Below are 14,633 nucleotides of genomic sequence, written 5' to 3'. Positions count from 1 at the left end.
CACTATATTGATCTCGAGCGACTGAAAAAGTCTTTCTTACAGATGTCTCTGTCACAGTTACACCAGCATGATGAAAACAGTGCGCAGCTATGAAGTGTCCTCCAGGATTTCAGCACTCGCGCACTCTTTCCCATTTTCAAACCTCTCTTCTCTGTTTGACTCCACGATGCCACAGAAAGAGTGAAATTTCACTACAGTTATCTGCTCTCATTTAGATGATGGATTGTCACCTTTTGATGTCAAGGCAATCCAAGTAAAACACAATAACGGGGGTTGAGGAGCGAGGTGATGGATGAGTTGAACGTAGCGGTGTGAGGAGAGTGCTGGTCATTAATGTTGGATGAGAGCGAGCGAGGGCACTACAGTCCGGGAGAGTGCAGTACTGGCACAGCAAGGCAAACATGACAGTTGAGATCGGTGCTGAATTTACAGCCCCCACCAAATATTAGAGATGCCGTATAACACAGCAGTCAAACCATTTACAACAGAGGACAGCAGGCTGAGCAGCTTCATTCACTCGGTCGGCGCTGAAGAATGAAAATGAAGCAATAACTAATAAACTCTTTTTCTCAGGTGATTATTTTAAATTGCCTGCACTTTGTCTCCCACTGTAACCAGTTATTCTTATTGCCCTCTTATAGCACACCCCACCTCCCCACCAACTGAGACTAGACTAGACCATACCAACTCTGATGTGATGGGAGGGGGCTTGGCTGCGGTACCGTGACAACTGCATCCTTTGGGTCACCCGTAACTAGCTGAGTGATGCTTGAATTTTTTTCCGGTGACATTTTTGCAGTTGTATAAAAATCCCCGCGGGCTCGCCAGCCTGTCGCGGGAGGTGCAGAGAGGTTTTCGAGCCGCGTTTCCCTCCTTGTGTCTCATACACTATTGAGCCAGTCAGCAGAGCAGCCTGAACAAAGCCATGGGAGAGAGAGAGAGGAGCTTCTGGGAAGAAATGTCTCTCACTGACTCTGTCGCCTCGACAACCGGGTAAGAAAGGAGGGGAGGGAGAGAAAGGACTGGGGAGCATAAAAGGAGAGGAAAACAACACACTATGAACTGCCGGGGTTAGAGGATTCTTGCAGAGTGAGGGGAGAATAGTGGATTTGTTTTTGTGTGGGTTTCTCTGCTGAGGGCTCCCTCAGTGTGCCTCTTGATGAGTTATTAACTATGACATTAAAACACTAACTGATCATTTCTCTCCCCCCCACATGAGTGCGTGGAGCAGATGAAATTACAGAGCACAAGTTCAGCACATTACAAGTGGACCAAACAGGCCTGATCGCCCCACCTGTAATTTTTGTTTCATCAGCCTCAGGTAAGTCTCTCCCCTGTGTTGCAGATTTCTTTTGCTTTGATGGGATCGCTTATTGTTTTTGTCTGATCTTTTCTTTTTTCTTTAAATTAAATGTGAATATGAGATGCTGATTGCTGAAGGCAGACCATTTAAGCTGTTTGTCTAGAAAATAAAAGATAAAGTGCATTAATTGTTTTAGAAAGTTGTAGGAAATTGGTTTCATACTGTTATCTATGTCCTCTTATGCTGCCAAGATGGAGAAAAAAAAACTACCTCCAGTGTAGTATGAGGCTTTGGTGTTCAGTTTCATTCAAGGGAGGGAGAGAAATTGAATCTTAGATCCCCTGGATGCCTCACACTGTATGCACAGAGCTTTGCGCTTTGCCTTCAGTTTGAGCAGGAATTCAATAACAATAAGAAAATGAACATCTCTGCTGGGTGCAGATGGACCTTGAGAGTTTGATTTGAAGCACAGATTGAGAGCGTGTATAGAATTGGAGGCACGTCTGCCATAAACACACGGCTGAATGCTCATGCATAAGGAATATATTCATAAAGCACTAGTGGTGAAATCAATGCCCCTTTAAATGAGGTGCTATGCTGGCTGAGCCTACACCAAGCTCAATGTGTGTGGGTCAGCAGGCAGCATGCGATATCCATATTGGATGAGATGAAGAGGAGATAAACTGAGGAAGGTGGAGGGGTGGGTGTGTGTGTGTGTGTGTGTGTGTGTGTGTGTGTGTGTGTGTGTGTGTGTGTGTGTGCTATCAGTATTGAAGGTTACAAATCTCTCACCTTTGTGGACAGGATAGGGATGTGGGGGTAAAAAAAAAAGGCAGCGAGACTGATGGGAAGAAAAGGGCAAGAGATTGAGGGCAAACAGAGTGCTGAGAGAGATGTTGAGAGTAATGATGATATGTGAAGGGTTCAGGCTCACAGCAAGCTGGGGATTGCTCGGAGCGTACACCTCGCCGGCTTCACATCACCCAGAGATGTAAAGGAGGGTAATAACACCGACACTGAGCTTATCTGTGTTTTCACGGGAGAGGCCGTGCGTACATTAGGTTTTTCCAGTTCATCATCCTGGATGCCCTCATCTCGCTGAACACGACATACGAGACAGCTCTGTCCATCACCTACACCTGCTGTGCTTCCAACGAGCTGGCAGGTACAGCACAAACATCACTTGTTGGGAAAAAAAAATGTAAAAGCTACAAAGTTCCCACGTGAGCCTGAACGCAAGCGGGATTTCAAAGGCATCAAAAATTCATTTTTCAGATAATTAACACAATTTTACACCTGAAAACCCAGCACGTGCAACTTCACTCCAGGCCTGCTGATGCATTCACCTGTCTCATTTGTCACAATGTAACTGCATTACAGACAGAAAACCACAGCCTCTCCTTTAAGAGCGACGCAGCTTTAATATACACTCAGCCATATGGCAGACTGCTTTTATACCAACATACACTTAAAGCACGATGCCAGCTTATTCTTATTTTTTAATCCACACCTGCGCCGGTGTGGTTTAAATCGACTGCTCTCTCCTATTGTTTTTTTTAGGAGCGACGTTGAACAGTTCTGGCAGCTTGTAAACACATTAGTTATACCAGGCAGCGTACCGCTCGCAGTGCTTTGCAGATGTACTCCACTCATAATTATTGTACACGAGGCGCAATGTTCCTGGATGCGAAGGAGTGCCAGACTCATCACGAAGAGACGAAAGGATGCGTCCCCGAGGCCGTGGGTAGTTATCTCTCTCTCACTGTACCTGCACGCCGCTGCGAGGCACATGTAGACAGTAGAGGGATCATAAAAAGCAGGCAGAGCTTGCACTGAGCCTGCCTCACTCTCCTAATTCATTCATACATCCTCAGAGTTTGAAATCTGCTCGATTGCGAGGCTTTTTCTTATGTCGAAGCGGGCCCTAAGATGCACCTGTAGTGCTGCCCCCCCCCTCCCCTCCATAATTATTAACCAGCAGAAATTTCTTTTTGACAGATTTTCAAGGAGCCCACGGTTTGTTTGATGTCTGATGGCTGCGCCGTCTCTTCACCCACTTCCCCGTTTTTCTCTCCTTTCTTCTCTCCCTTTCCCACTCTTCGCATGATATTTCTGCACTTCTCAGTGTGCCTCCTCTCATCTGCTGCCGAGAGCATCACGACCAAAACATGCTTGAGAGGGGAGGGCAGGGGGGCAGAGAGGATTACCAAAATCTAATTGCCAAAATTAGTAGCTGCATTCAATTTCATTTACCCCCCAAGTACAGAATCACACCGAGTTTAGTTCTTCGTGTTTTTCAATGCAAAATAGTGAGGCTTGGACCGAAAACGCATTTGACGAGGAAAAGTCAGCATTAGAGGAAAACAACATAATAGGACTCATTATGGAATAATAGCCCACGATGGCTGCAGATAATGAGTCATAATAAGTTGAAATTACACCAGCAATTTGGAACAAATTATTTTTCCTTGTTATATTTAAAATATATGTCTGTATTGTTTAAGCGAAAAGTCACTGAAAAGAATGATAAGATGGTTTTCTTTTTGTTTAGTGATGCATCCTGAGCTTTTGTATTAAAAAACAAAAAGCTACCAAACAAACACCATTAATGCGTTTATCCTCTAAAAATGCGAGAAGCTCACATTCACACCGCGCGCCCCATCTGCACTCCCATTAAAAGGGGCAGCGGTGCCCTTGTCCGTGCACTTGGATGACACGGTGCTTAATAAAACAAAGTGTTGTCCATTTTTAAAAGAAGTCCCAAATTCGGCCTTTTTTCTAAGAACGTGAAACGCAGGGCGGAGCTCTTGCTTTCAACTCCGCAGGTTTTAAGATCTATTGAATGTAAAATCCAGCGTGAAACCATGGTGGATGTTTGAGAACATCAAAAGTGTTTCTCTCAAAGGGCGAGGAACTGGAGGGTAAAGGATTTTAATGATGTGCCCGTTAAATACATCCCCCAGTCTGTGATCCGGAGTCTGACTGTCGCACGGTGGCCGCACAAGGAGGCTGGCTGTTCCGAGTGGGGCACTCCCTTTATTGCCACCGTGAAATCAACTACGTTTAGATGTAAGAGCACAAACTGTCCCATAAATCAGCACGCCTACAGTTCATTTGGCATCTTAAGGGTTTGCCTCTCAACAGTCTTTCTTCCCTGCTCTCCAACGGGAGGAATCGTTTTTGCAAATATCGATTAATCCGTGTCATTTGTAAATTACTCTCTTTTATGATGGATTTTTCACTCTAGCTAGAAAGCTGACTACAGCTATCTTTTACACATAATTATGATTCAATGTCGTACCTGGCTGACCTTAAAGCATCGTTCTAAAGAGAATAGATAAATTGCTGCAGTTAGCAGACTCACTGCCACTTGAATGCAAACTGTCTGCAATGTCTTGCCTGAGAGAAAAGAAGAGTAGGGGTGGGGGGGGAAGTGACACCTATTGACACGATTAGTCGAAGGCTGCCCATCGCTGGAGATAAACTCTTTATACCCCGCTCACTCTTCTTGTCACTAATTAGACAAGTGAGATGATTTAATTTGGTGCAGGGTGGAAACAACTGCATCGACTGGTCATATGTAGAACCCCACTAGTACTCGCTCTCCGGGTGATAATGGCTTGCATGGGCTGGCAGAGAAAAGAATTAAATCACAGCTTTTTAGCCTGTCTCACCCCAAGCCCTTGTGATCAGCATCTTAAAGCAGGACTCAGCCAGCCATTTTCTATTACGAGCCCTTGAGGGAAAGAACAAGAAGGGGGGAAAAAGGTCCCCCTCGCTCAATTTTCTCCATGCGAGCAACCAGTGGACGACCTTTGTCGCCAGCTGCTTCAGGATAGACTTAATTCGCTCGTGTCCTTGCTCTCCGAGCGCAACTTTCAAAGTTGCCTTGTTCCCCTTTCTGTCGCAGCTGTGCTCATGTTCACCTGACCAAGTGGAGAAGAGCCATGACGTTAAGTGAGTGATGATCAAGTGGTCTTATGTGTCCCTGACAGGTGCCGCAATGGATGTGGATGATGAGCCGTTGCTGTTTCACACCAGCTGGGGTGGTGGAGAAGAGGAAGAGGAGGAGGAGCTGGAGGAAGAGGATGGAGCAGCACACGCCGCGGAGCAGAGCTGTTCCTCGGGGGATGCTTGGGTTTGTGGACTGTGGAAGGCAGTGGGGTGGGTTTACACGCAACCCTGGGCCAGTGGGGCGGTTTTAGGGGCAGCTGTCCTGCTGCCATGTGCCCTCTTTGCCTACATGCTGCTCTACTGCCCTCCTCTGGACATAGACCTCTCCTACAGTGCCTTTGAGGTTCACAGCCACTTCTCAGCTGAACGTTTTGACGCCCTGGCCATCGCCGTAAAGACTCAGCTGGGGTCGTGGGACAGACGCAGGCGAGACATAGATAACATGGAGTCTGAGGCGCTGCGAGAGCTTCTGCTTGAGAAGCTGGGCAGGAAGGAAGTGTTCAATAAGATGGATAATGAGGACACGGGCTCCTCCGCTCCCCAAAGGGACCCTTTACAAGCCAGCGATCATCAGAAGAGAGGAGCAGCAGCAAGCAGAGATGAAAGGACAGCGCCTCATCTGGGTCAGGGGGAAACGGGGACGCATGAAAGCATAAATCCAGGAAAAGGGGAAGAAGAGGCGAGATTAGGGGATGGAAATTCAACTTTTTCCCTCATTAGGAAGCGCAGATTTGTTCCCAATTACTACTTACAGAGCCAGGCTCTGTGGAGGATTGAGCTGGTGTTTGTGGCTCAAGGCAAAGGCGAGCGCAACATCTTCACTCCAGAGCGCCTGCAGACGATACACCAAGTTGAGCAGCTGCTCATGCAGCACCCACAGTTTCATCAGTTCTGCTGGAAGCCTTTGGAGTTACTGAGGGATCTGCCACTGGGGCCGTCCTACTGCTCCCCACCCAGCTCCCTCTTGTCATACCTCTACCCCAGTGAGAGAGGAGGCAAGATCTACTATGATGGCATGGGCCCAGACTTGGCTGATATTAAAGGCAGGTTGAAATTCCAGTTCAAGCTTGAATGACTCCTTGGGGTAGCCCAACTTAACTTTGCTGATTCTCCTCATGTGCAGGTTCTCTGGGCCTGGCCATTACCCACCCGCAGTTTTACTGGTATGTGGATGAGAGTCTGTCCCCGGAACATCTGTCCTCATCCCTGTTACGCAGTGAAATCCACTTCGGAGCTCCTCTGCCATCCTACTACTCCCTGCAGGACCGAGTGGATGAGCAGAGAGCACGCTTCAAAAACTTTGTGGTCCAATATGCAGACATCCTGGCCAACCAGTCTACCAGGTCAGTAAAAACTCCCGTATTCACAGGTACTGAATGCTATTGCAAACACTCAAAGTTGTTTTGTCTGTGTGACCTGTTCCAGTCAGGTAAAGGTGCTATATGGGGGAACAGAGCTGTTTGATGACGAGGTGAGACACACCTTCCACAATGACATGATGCTGGCTGTGGTCAGCGGAGCCTGTATTACTGTGCTTGTCTACGTCCTTACCTCCTTTTCTGGTACAGTATCCCCGTATTTCACTTACATCGATGTGTGTACATGTTTCTGTTTGAAGGCGCAGAAATATTTACAAGCTTCTTCTTGTCTCTGCGCAGTCTTTTTGACTTTCTTTGGACTTGCTAGCATTGGACTGAGCTGCCTGATGGCTCTTTTCTTATACCACGTCGTGTTTGGCGTGAGGTACCTGGGCATTCTCAACGGAGTTGCAGCGTTTGTTATTATCGGTATCGGTAAGTCGTTTAAGCAATAGTTTGACATTTTGTAAAACACTTTGTGTTTATGAAGATTGATGCCACTTTGGGGTTTGTAAAATACACTGAACAGCCATAACATTATGACCACCTGCCTAATATTGTGTTGGTCCCCCTTTTGATGCCAAAAAAGCCCTGACCCAGCGAGGCATGGATTCCTCTAGACCATGATGTTAGCAGCAAACTCTGCTGTATAGCCTTCATGGATCGGACGTGTTTCACCAGCACATTGGACAGATGCTTGATTGGATTAAAATCTGGGGGCCTTGGAAGCCAGGTCAACACCTCAAAATCATGTTTTTGTTCCTCAACCCATTCCTGATCCGTTTTTGCTTTGTGGCATGATGCATTATCCTGCTGAAAGAGGCCACGGCCATTAGGGAATACCGTTTCCATGAAAGAATGTACATAGTCTGCAGGAGTCAGCATGGGCACCCCGACTGGTCTGTGGCTATGCAGCCCCATTTGCAACAAACTGCAATGCACTGTGTATTTTGACCCTTTCCATCAGAGCCACCATTCAGCTTTTAGAGCAATTTGAGCTACAGTAGCTTCTCTGTTGGATCAGACCACACGGGCCAGCGTTCGCTTCTCACGTTCATCATTGAACCATGGCTGTCCATGACCCTGTTGCTGGTTCACCACTGTTTCTTGGACCATTTTTGATAGATACTGAGCACTGCAGACCGGGAGCACCGGTCTAGCCAGCACACTTTGAAACTCACTCAAATCCTTATGTTTCTTACACATCTACTTAAAGGACCAACGTTCACTTGCTCCCTAATATAACTCATCCACTAACAGGTGCCACGATGAAGAGATGATCAGTGTTATACACCTGTCAGTGGTTATAATGTTAGACGTAATCGTATGTGAAGCTCAAGGCAAGCTTGGCTTAGCTACACCTAAATACAGAATTGAAGAAGAAGCCACAAGCCTGCCTCTCAGATCCACTAAATCTCATTAAAATGTAAAAGTGCCACCTTGTACTTTTACAGGGGATTTAATTACTACTTCTAGTGACTCAATGGAGTCTTGTCACCAGTTAAGCAAATGGCACAATCCCCCATAAAACCATAATCCCCTCCATATGACATGCTGTAGTAAAGCTGTGTTGTGTGCAGAGTAATTATATATACTCTGTATAAGTGTTAATGACTGACTTCACTGTGAAAATTCACTGTATTTCTCTGCCTCTCGTAGGTCCCCATCTAGCTCCCATTTCCAGGCTTTTCACGCTAAACTAACAAGCTGCAGGCTTTAGCTGATTTCACGCACAAGATGCAAACATAGTGTCCTTTTTATTTTCTGACTCTCAGCTGTATGTGAATGCTACGTGGAGCTATTGCTCTGAAATGAGGAAAACTACAACTCTTTGTCATGAGTTGTGCTAAGAAGTCCTCCTTTTGTCTACCCTTCATCTCTCAGGGGTGGATGATGTGTTTGTGTTCATCAGCACTTTCAGACAGGCTTCTCATTTGCATCAGCCGCAGCAGCGAATGATCTACACAATTAAAACAGCTGGCCGAGCGACATTTCTGACCTCCTTCACGACTGCGGCCGCTTATGCCGCTAACACCTTCTCTCAGGTAATTATGGAACAGAGAAAGAAAAGAAAATAACAGCGGTTAATAGGACATGTACAGGGCGTATAAATGACTCTCCTACAGTGGGTCAATAGAAGTGCCTCTCTCAGCAGACAACCATTTTCCCCAAGATAAGCACAAATTGAATGTTTCAAGGTCCTTTACACTGCGCTTTGTTCACCTGACACTCAGATCCCAGCCGTGCATGACTTCGGCCTATTCATGGCTCTCATCGTCAGCTGCTGCTGGCTTTGGGTGTCTGTCCTGATGCCTGCTGCCCTTTGTATCTGGACACAGTTTGTGGAGCCTCGTGAACATGCCTGGTTGAGCTGGTAAGCTTTTGCTTCCTTACTTTTTGTGCGTGCTGCGTGACACCCACCCAGATCTAATCCCCCTCAGCTGTCTCTCTCTCTCTCCCCCTAAACTCTCCACCCCGCAAAGCTGGAAGCTGTTTTCGGGCCTGTCGGCGAACCACAGCCCTTTGTCGGACGAGGATGATGATGTGGCTCTTCTGTCAGTGGAAATGGAGCCAGGTGAGATTATTATCTGCCTAGCATCGGAATGAAGGCTGGCAGGAGGATTGGTTGTAAAAGTGTGTCTCGCGGGGCACCTCTGAGGCTCTTTTCCTTCGTCTCTGCCAGGCTTCTGCGACACAGACGGCGATGCGGCCATCCTGTCCCTGTCGGTCGAGACACCTCTGTCCCCTCCGGGGCAGCGGCACGTGGGTGTGGTGAGCACCAATCTTCAGTGGGCCTTGAAGCACTTAGTGGCTAAGCCGGTTGTGGAGCGACGGAAAACTGTTCTAGGTGAGATTTAATCTTAACTCAGAACTTTCAAAGACAACATCAATTTGTATCCCAAAACTCAGCGGTTGGGGCTTCTAAGATATTGTGTGCAGAGCTCTTAATGTTTGGTTTAGATGTGAGAGTCACCTCAGGCTTAAGTAAGAATTATTGAAGAAATTCTGTAATCTCTGTTTGCCCTGAGGGGATTCTGCCTGTCAGAGTGAGTGCAAAGCATTGTCATGAAAGATTCATCCACACTCTTTGAGAGTAACTGTAATTGATCCTCACTGCTGATCTGTCCCACAACTGTTCTATCAAACCCTCTTTTCTGTCATTGTTTGTTCATCTCCCTTCTGGCCCAGGTGTCTTTCTCCTGGTTCTGGTCTTCTCAGCTGCCTTCTGTTGTCTCCTGAGGCCGGCCACTCACGCTCCCCTTCTTTTCCGCCAAGATACGAACCTCCAGAGTCTGCTGGCTCTGCGGAGCAACCTCAGCGGCCAAGGCATCTCCTGTCCCATGTGCTCAGGTAAGAGTTGAAGCACAACTCGGTTAACTTCTTATATCTGGAACGAATATCAAAAGAAAAAAAAAATACATGTTGTGTCCTGCAGGTGTGTTCATGGAAAAACCCCACCCACTGCCCACCCACGCTGCCTCGTCTGCATTTTTGTATCCTACACATCAGCAGAGGCCGAGCAGGACAACTCCCGCTGCTGCTCCGAGTGAAGTGAAACAGGACTCACTCGCTAACCAAACAGGTAAAAACCCAGCCCTTTTCTCATTTAAGCCCTGTTTCCTGTCTTTAAAATCCTGACCTTTGTACCTTTTTCAAGGCCCTCTTGTGACAGTGTACGTATCAAAGTTAGACCACGGAGCCTCTACAACCATTTACCGCTTCTCCCTTAACGCCAGCATCCCGTCCCCGTGGAAGATGTGCAGCACAGAGCGTGAGGAGGTGTCATCGTTCCAGGTGTGAGAGCAGGAAAAAAGTCAACCTGATTATATTGGTAATAATTCGAGTCCCACTAAAGCAGCTTACAACTAATCTTGTTTTATTTGAATAGGCTTTTAATCAGCCCCATGGCAATTACACCGCCAGAATGACAGTGTGTGTTTCCCACGTATACCTCCCGTACGACAGCTGGATGATCACGTCCGGCTCGTGTGATCCTCGTCATGGCTGGACGCCAGATTTTTCCTTTTATGTAGCATCATCTCCACAGCAGCAGAGCAGGTGAAGGCACAAAGGAAGAATGTAAAACAGAGACTGAGACAGGCTGTCAGGTTGTTTTAGTGGGGAAATCTGTCATTTTTCAGCTCTGCTTTTTCCCTTTAGGAAGTTGTACTTTGCTCAGTGCCGCCTGAGACCTCATCCCAGCCGCGTGTGTGTCAACCCGCCAGGCTGTGGCATTAGCTCTGGGCCTGATGGAGCTTCACGGGGAAGCTTTTATACGTTTTTTCCCAGCGGTGAGCGAGCAAGCATCTCGTGATAAACATAAAGACTGTTTGTTATCATCAGGAAAACAGTTCTCACTCCGCATGAGTCACGCTGCACAAATGTCTTTTTCCTGTCATTTAGTTGAGTCTTAACTACAGAGAAAACGCACTGATGTGACTTCTCCTCTTAAAGTGAATCCTCTGGAGAGTTTTTTTTTTCCACAGTACACCAGTTATGCAGATATTTTTGCCCTGTATAAATAAATGTGGTTGAAAGGGTTTTCTTTGCTTCTATTTTCAAAGATCCCTCATCTGCTGCCAAAACGAAACCATCCAAAACGTTTGGCTTCAATCCGTGCAGCGGCGGTGTGTGCGGCCAACCGGCGGTGCGTCCTCTGGTCGACACCGGAGCCATGGTTTTCCTTGTGTTTGGGATCCTGGGAGTGAACCGAACCGAACGCAGGGACAACCACGTGATTGGAGATATGGTGATGGTCACACCTGCGCCACATGCATCTTAAACTGTCGACTGGAGGAACGCCGCACCGGATTTTAAAAGGACTTTCTCACCTTGTGTAAATTTGTTGTTTGATTCTCTCCAAAGGGCAGCATTATACTGGATCCAGACTTTGATATTTTCCAGGAGATGGGGCATCTTTGTAAAATCTGCAAAGCTGTTAGTGCAAACACACAGCTCGTGAAGCCGGGAGGAGCACAGTGCTTGCCGTCAGGTAACATTTGCTTATCTGATGGGAAGGGAAAGTAACTTTTCAAATGTGGGTTTTTTTTTGTGGCACAAAAAAGTAATATTAAGTCAAATCAGCAAGGTTAGGCCTTCTGATTTGACAGCAAGCAGGCTAAAAAGTCTGTTGTTCCTCACAGGCAACAAGCTATCTTCCATTCTGCCTCTTCTTCATCCCGAGTGCCACTCTCTCCCTGAACCCAACCTGCTCCCAGGGCAGCTGTCCCATGGAGCGGTGGGAATGCATGGGGGGAAGGTCCGCTGGCTGTCCATGGCCTTCGAATCTGTAAGTCTCTTCATCTCCATGCGACAAACCGCCGTCGGTTTCAGAGTTGCCGCAATCCCTTAATTCTCTCTCTCTCTCTCTTCCTCCGCCACCCTTGTAAGACCACATACAAGGGAAAATCCTCATTTCAGACGTATTCCGATTTCCTTCAGTGGGAGAACTTCATCCAGGAGCAGCTCGCAACTCTCCCGCAGACCTCTTCTCTGCAAAGAGGCTTCCAGACGTGTGAGCACTGGAAGCAGATCTTCATGGAAATCATAGGCAAGTGAGAGGTGGAGCAGATGTCAAAGAGATGCAGTGTTTGTTTTTGTTTTTTCCTTTTCTAAAACTGGAGACAGATAAAAATGCTGAAGGTGCTGCCCTCTGATCCTGTTGTAGGTGTGGAGAGTGCCCTCTGGAGTCTGCTGCTGTCTCTGGCCATCTGCGTGGCAACTGTTTCTGTGTTTACTGCACATCCTCTGCTGCTGCTGCCCGTGCTCGTGACCATTCTCGGTAAGAGCCGCACTAACATATTTACATTTGAAAGTGATGTTTTCAAATAACCAAGAGTGCATTTCCCTCATGTTTTTGGTCTTGAATAGGGGTGATCTGTCTGGTAGTGGCGCTCATGTATTGGCTGGGATGGGAGATGGGAGCAGTGGAGGCAATTTCTCTGTCAATACTTGTTGGATCCTCAGTGGATTACTGTCTACACCTGGTGGAGGGATACCTTCTGGCTGGGGAGACCACACCTTCTATGCCTTCTCATAACTTGGTACGCGACTATTCTAATTTAAAATTGACCACAGCGTGTTTTTTTTTTTCATAGTCTGCACTTTTTAAATCTCGGTTTTCTTCGCAGGAGCCTCAGGCCGAGAGGCAGAGGCGGACTCTGGAGGCAGTGAACCATGTGGGTGTTGCCATAGTGTCCAGCGCTGTCACCACAGCGATCTCCACAGTCCCTCTCTTCTTTTGTGTCATTGTGCCTTTCGCCAAGTTCGGCCAGATTGTGGCCATTAACACGGCCGTCTCCATTTTGTTCACCCTGACCGTGACTGTGGCCACGTTGGCCTGCGTGGCCCCGGCCCGCTTCAGCAGACACCCAGGCGCTGTACTCAAGGCCAGCCTGGCTGTGATGGCAGCCGCCTCTTTGGGAGCAGCTCTGTGGTGGGTCGGGGGACAGCTGGGTGCCATGGCCTGGCAGTCACTCACCACATAAACACTACTGATGTCACACAGAGGCGTTCCTCTGTATGCAACCTGTGAGAACTATTTTCTTTCTTCCATGTTTGTGGAACAACCTCTCAGTACACGGTTACATACTTTACAGCACAAAGATGTCAGAGTTATCACAGTTTTTTTTCTTTGTTCTCACTTGTATTGATCAGTGGATTGTTAAGTATAGAGGGGAAAAAATCCTCACTCTGGGTGTCTCTTTTTAAAATCTAGTGTAACTGAATATGTGACTCATAATAGTAGGTTGATCTCTGATTCACACGAGCTGTTTTTGGTTTGTTTCCCCCCCTTCATCTTCAGCCCTAGATGATGGAGTAGTTGTTGGGAAACACTGACTGAGTCACAATTTTCATCTGTGTTACTTATTGAGTTGTGAAGAGTTGCTGACTGTTCTGTGACCTGCTTTTGTGAACACTGACAGCGCAGCGCTGCGATGTCCGTGAAGACCAGTGTTAATGGTTCACTTTGATACGTGACCATGTTGTGAAGCATCAGAATGTTTTTTTATTCGTTGTTTTGTTTTCTTTGTCTCGATTTTGCACTGAATGTGATTTTTCAGCCACATTTGTATCAGAGCTTATGATGTCCCACTGTGGCTGGATTAAAAGTTCTATAAACCAAATTTATACTCTGTTTTTATGTTAAATGTAATGTAAGGTGATGTAAATGTCTGCGTATGCTGCTCTTACTCATTCTGAACTGAGCTTTGGATGCTGCCAACACACACACGTTTAGAAGAACTCTTAAAGCCAATATTTAGCACAAGTCACTTTCCTCTTTTGTGACTTCGTTTTATCTCAGATCTTACAAAATGCTTCAAGGTGTCTATTTTTGTCATTGGGTTAAAAGAGACCTTTTATCAGCTCCTCAGGTGTACCCTCCACAAGCCCTCCACCACACTCACAGCCTCTCACTGTAACCTGCTCTGTTCTCCCACAATTCAGAGCACCACTCAATAGCGTCTCCACTCTGCCCCGCAGTGAAGGTGACGGCCATTTGTCAAACCGCACAACATAATAACGGTCGGGGGAGAGGGGCTGACTGCAGCAGGAGCAGTAAATTCTGGTTTATGTGCGTGTTGTTACTCGTGGATGTCAAATAAAGCAGGTGCAGAAAAGATCGGGGTCTTTTCTTTTTGTTTTCCTTCCTCCTGTACGGTTATGTAACGGAGCGGCGGGATGACGGCCTGTCGCTGTTGGCTTATAATCACATAATTACCGGGAGAGCTACTGTAGATTGCTTCGCATCTCTGGGCGGCTGTTAATAACTCATATGAAAGAGGTCAGATGAAACAATGAATTGCATTAATGTTTCATGCTGGTTATTAAATAAAGGGACGCTGTTCTACACAAAGAGGCATTTTCTACTCAGCGTGATGGAAATGGATGTAGGAAGATGAGAACAAATAGGAGTAAAATTAGAAGGAGAAAAAAACCCATTGACTTTTGTTCTGGAGAGGCTTTAATTTCCACTGTGAATGAAGGGGAGTGTTTGAATGTCTGTGTACCTTTCA

At 46.8% G+C, this 14,633-nt stretch overlaps 1 protein-coding gene across 3 annotated transcripts; it reads left to right on the top strand.

The window, feature by feature from the left end:
- Positions 1 to 938: 938 nt before the first annotated feature.
- disp3 (dispatched RND transporter family member 3) lies at positions 939 to 14,229 on the top strand. 3 transcript variants are annotated; one of them, XM_087849043.1, is made up of 21 exons: positions 939 to 1,321; positions 5,299 to 6,300; positions 6,381 to 6,600; positions 6,683 to 6,819; positions 6,916 to 7,050; positions 8,500 to 8,660; positions 8,850 to 8,989; positions 9,099 to 9,190; positions 9,299 to 9,463; positions 9,805 to 9,966; positions 10,052 to 10,198; positions 10,274 to 10,410; positions 10,505 to 10,674; positions 10,777 to 10,907; positions 11,181 to 11,365; positions 11,482 to 11,608; positions 11,760 to 11,905; positions 12,007 to 12,166; positions 12,284 to 12,397; positions 12,487 to 12,659; positions 12,747 to 14,229. In XM_087849043.1, the coding sequence occupies exons 2-21, from the start codon at positions 5,307 to 5,309 to the stop codon at positions 13,101 to 13,103; spliced, it is 4,053 nt and encodes a 1,350-aa protein (XP_087705169.1). In that variant the 5' UTR covers positions 939 to 1,321; positions 5,299 to 5,306; the 3' UTR covers positions 13,104 to 14,229. The 3 variants fall into 3 exon arrangements, with proteins under 3 accessions (XP_087705169.1, XP_087705167.1, XP_087705168.1); XM_087849041.1 differs by having other exon boundaries at positions 942 to 993; positions 1,232 to 1,321; positions 6,683 to 7,050; XM_087849042.1 differs by having other exon boundaries at positions 952 to 993; positions 1,220 to 1,321; positions 6,683 to 7,050.
- The last annotated feature ends 404 nt before the right edge of the window (positions 14,230 to 14,633 follow it).

The sequence above is a fragment of the Neolamprologus brichardi genome, chromosome 12 (genome assembly GCF_056152115.1).
Source record: "Neolamprologus brichardi isolate AB-2024 chromosome 12, ASM5615211v1, whole genome shotgun sequence".
NCBI lineage: Eukaryota > Metazoa > Chordata > Actinopteri > Cichliformes > Cichlidae > Neolamprologus > Neolamprologus brichardi.
This window is presented reverse-complemented; position numbering and strand designations above follow the sequence as displayed.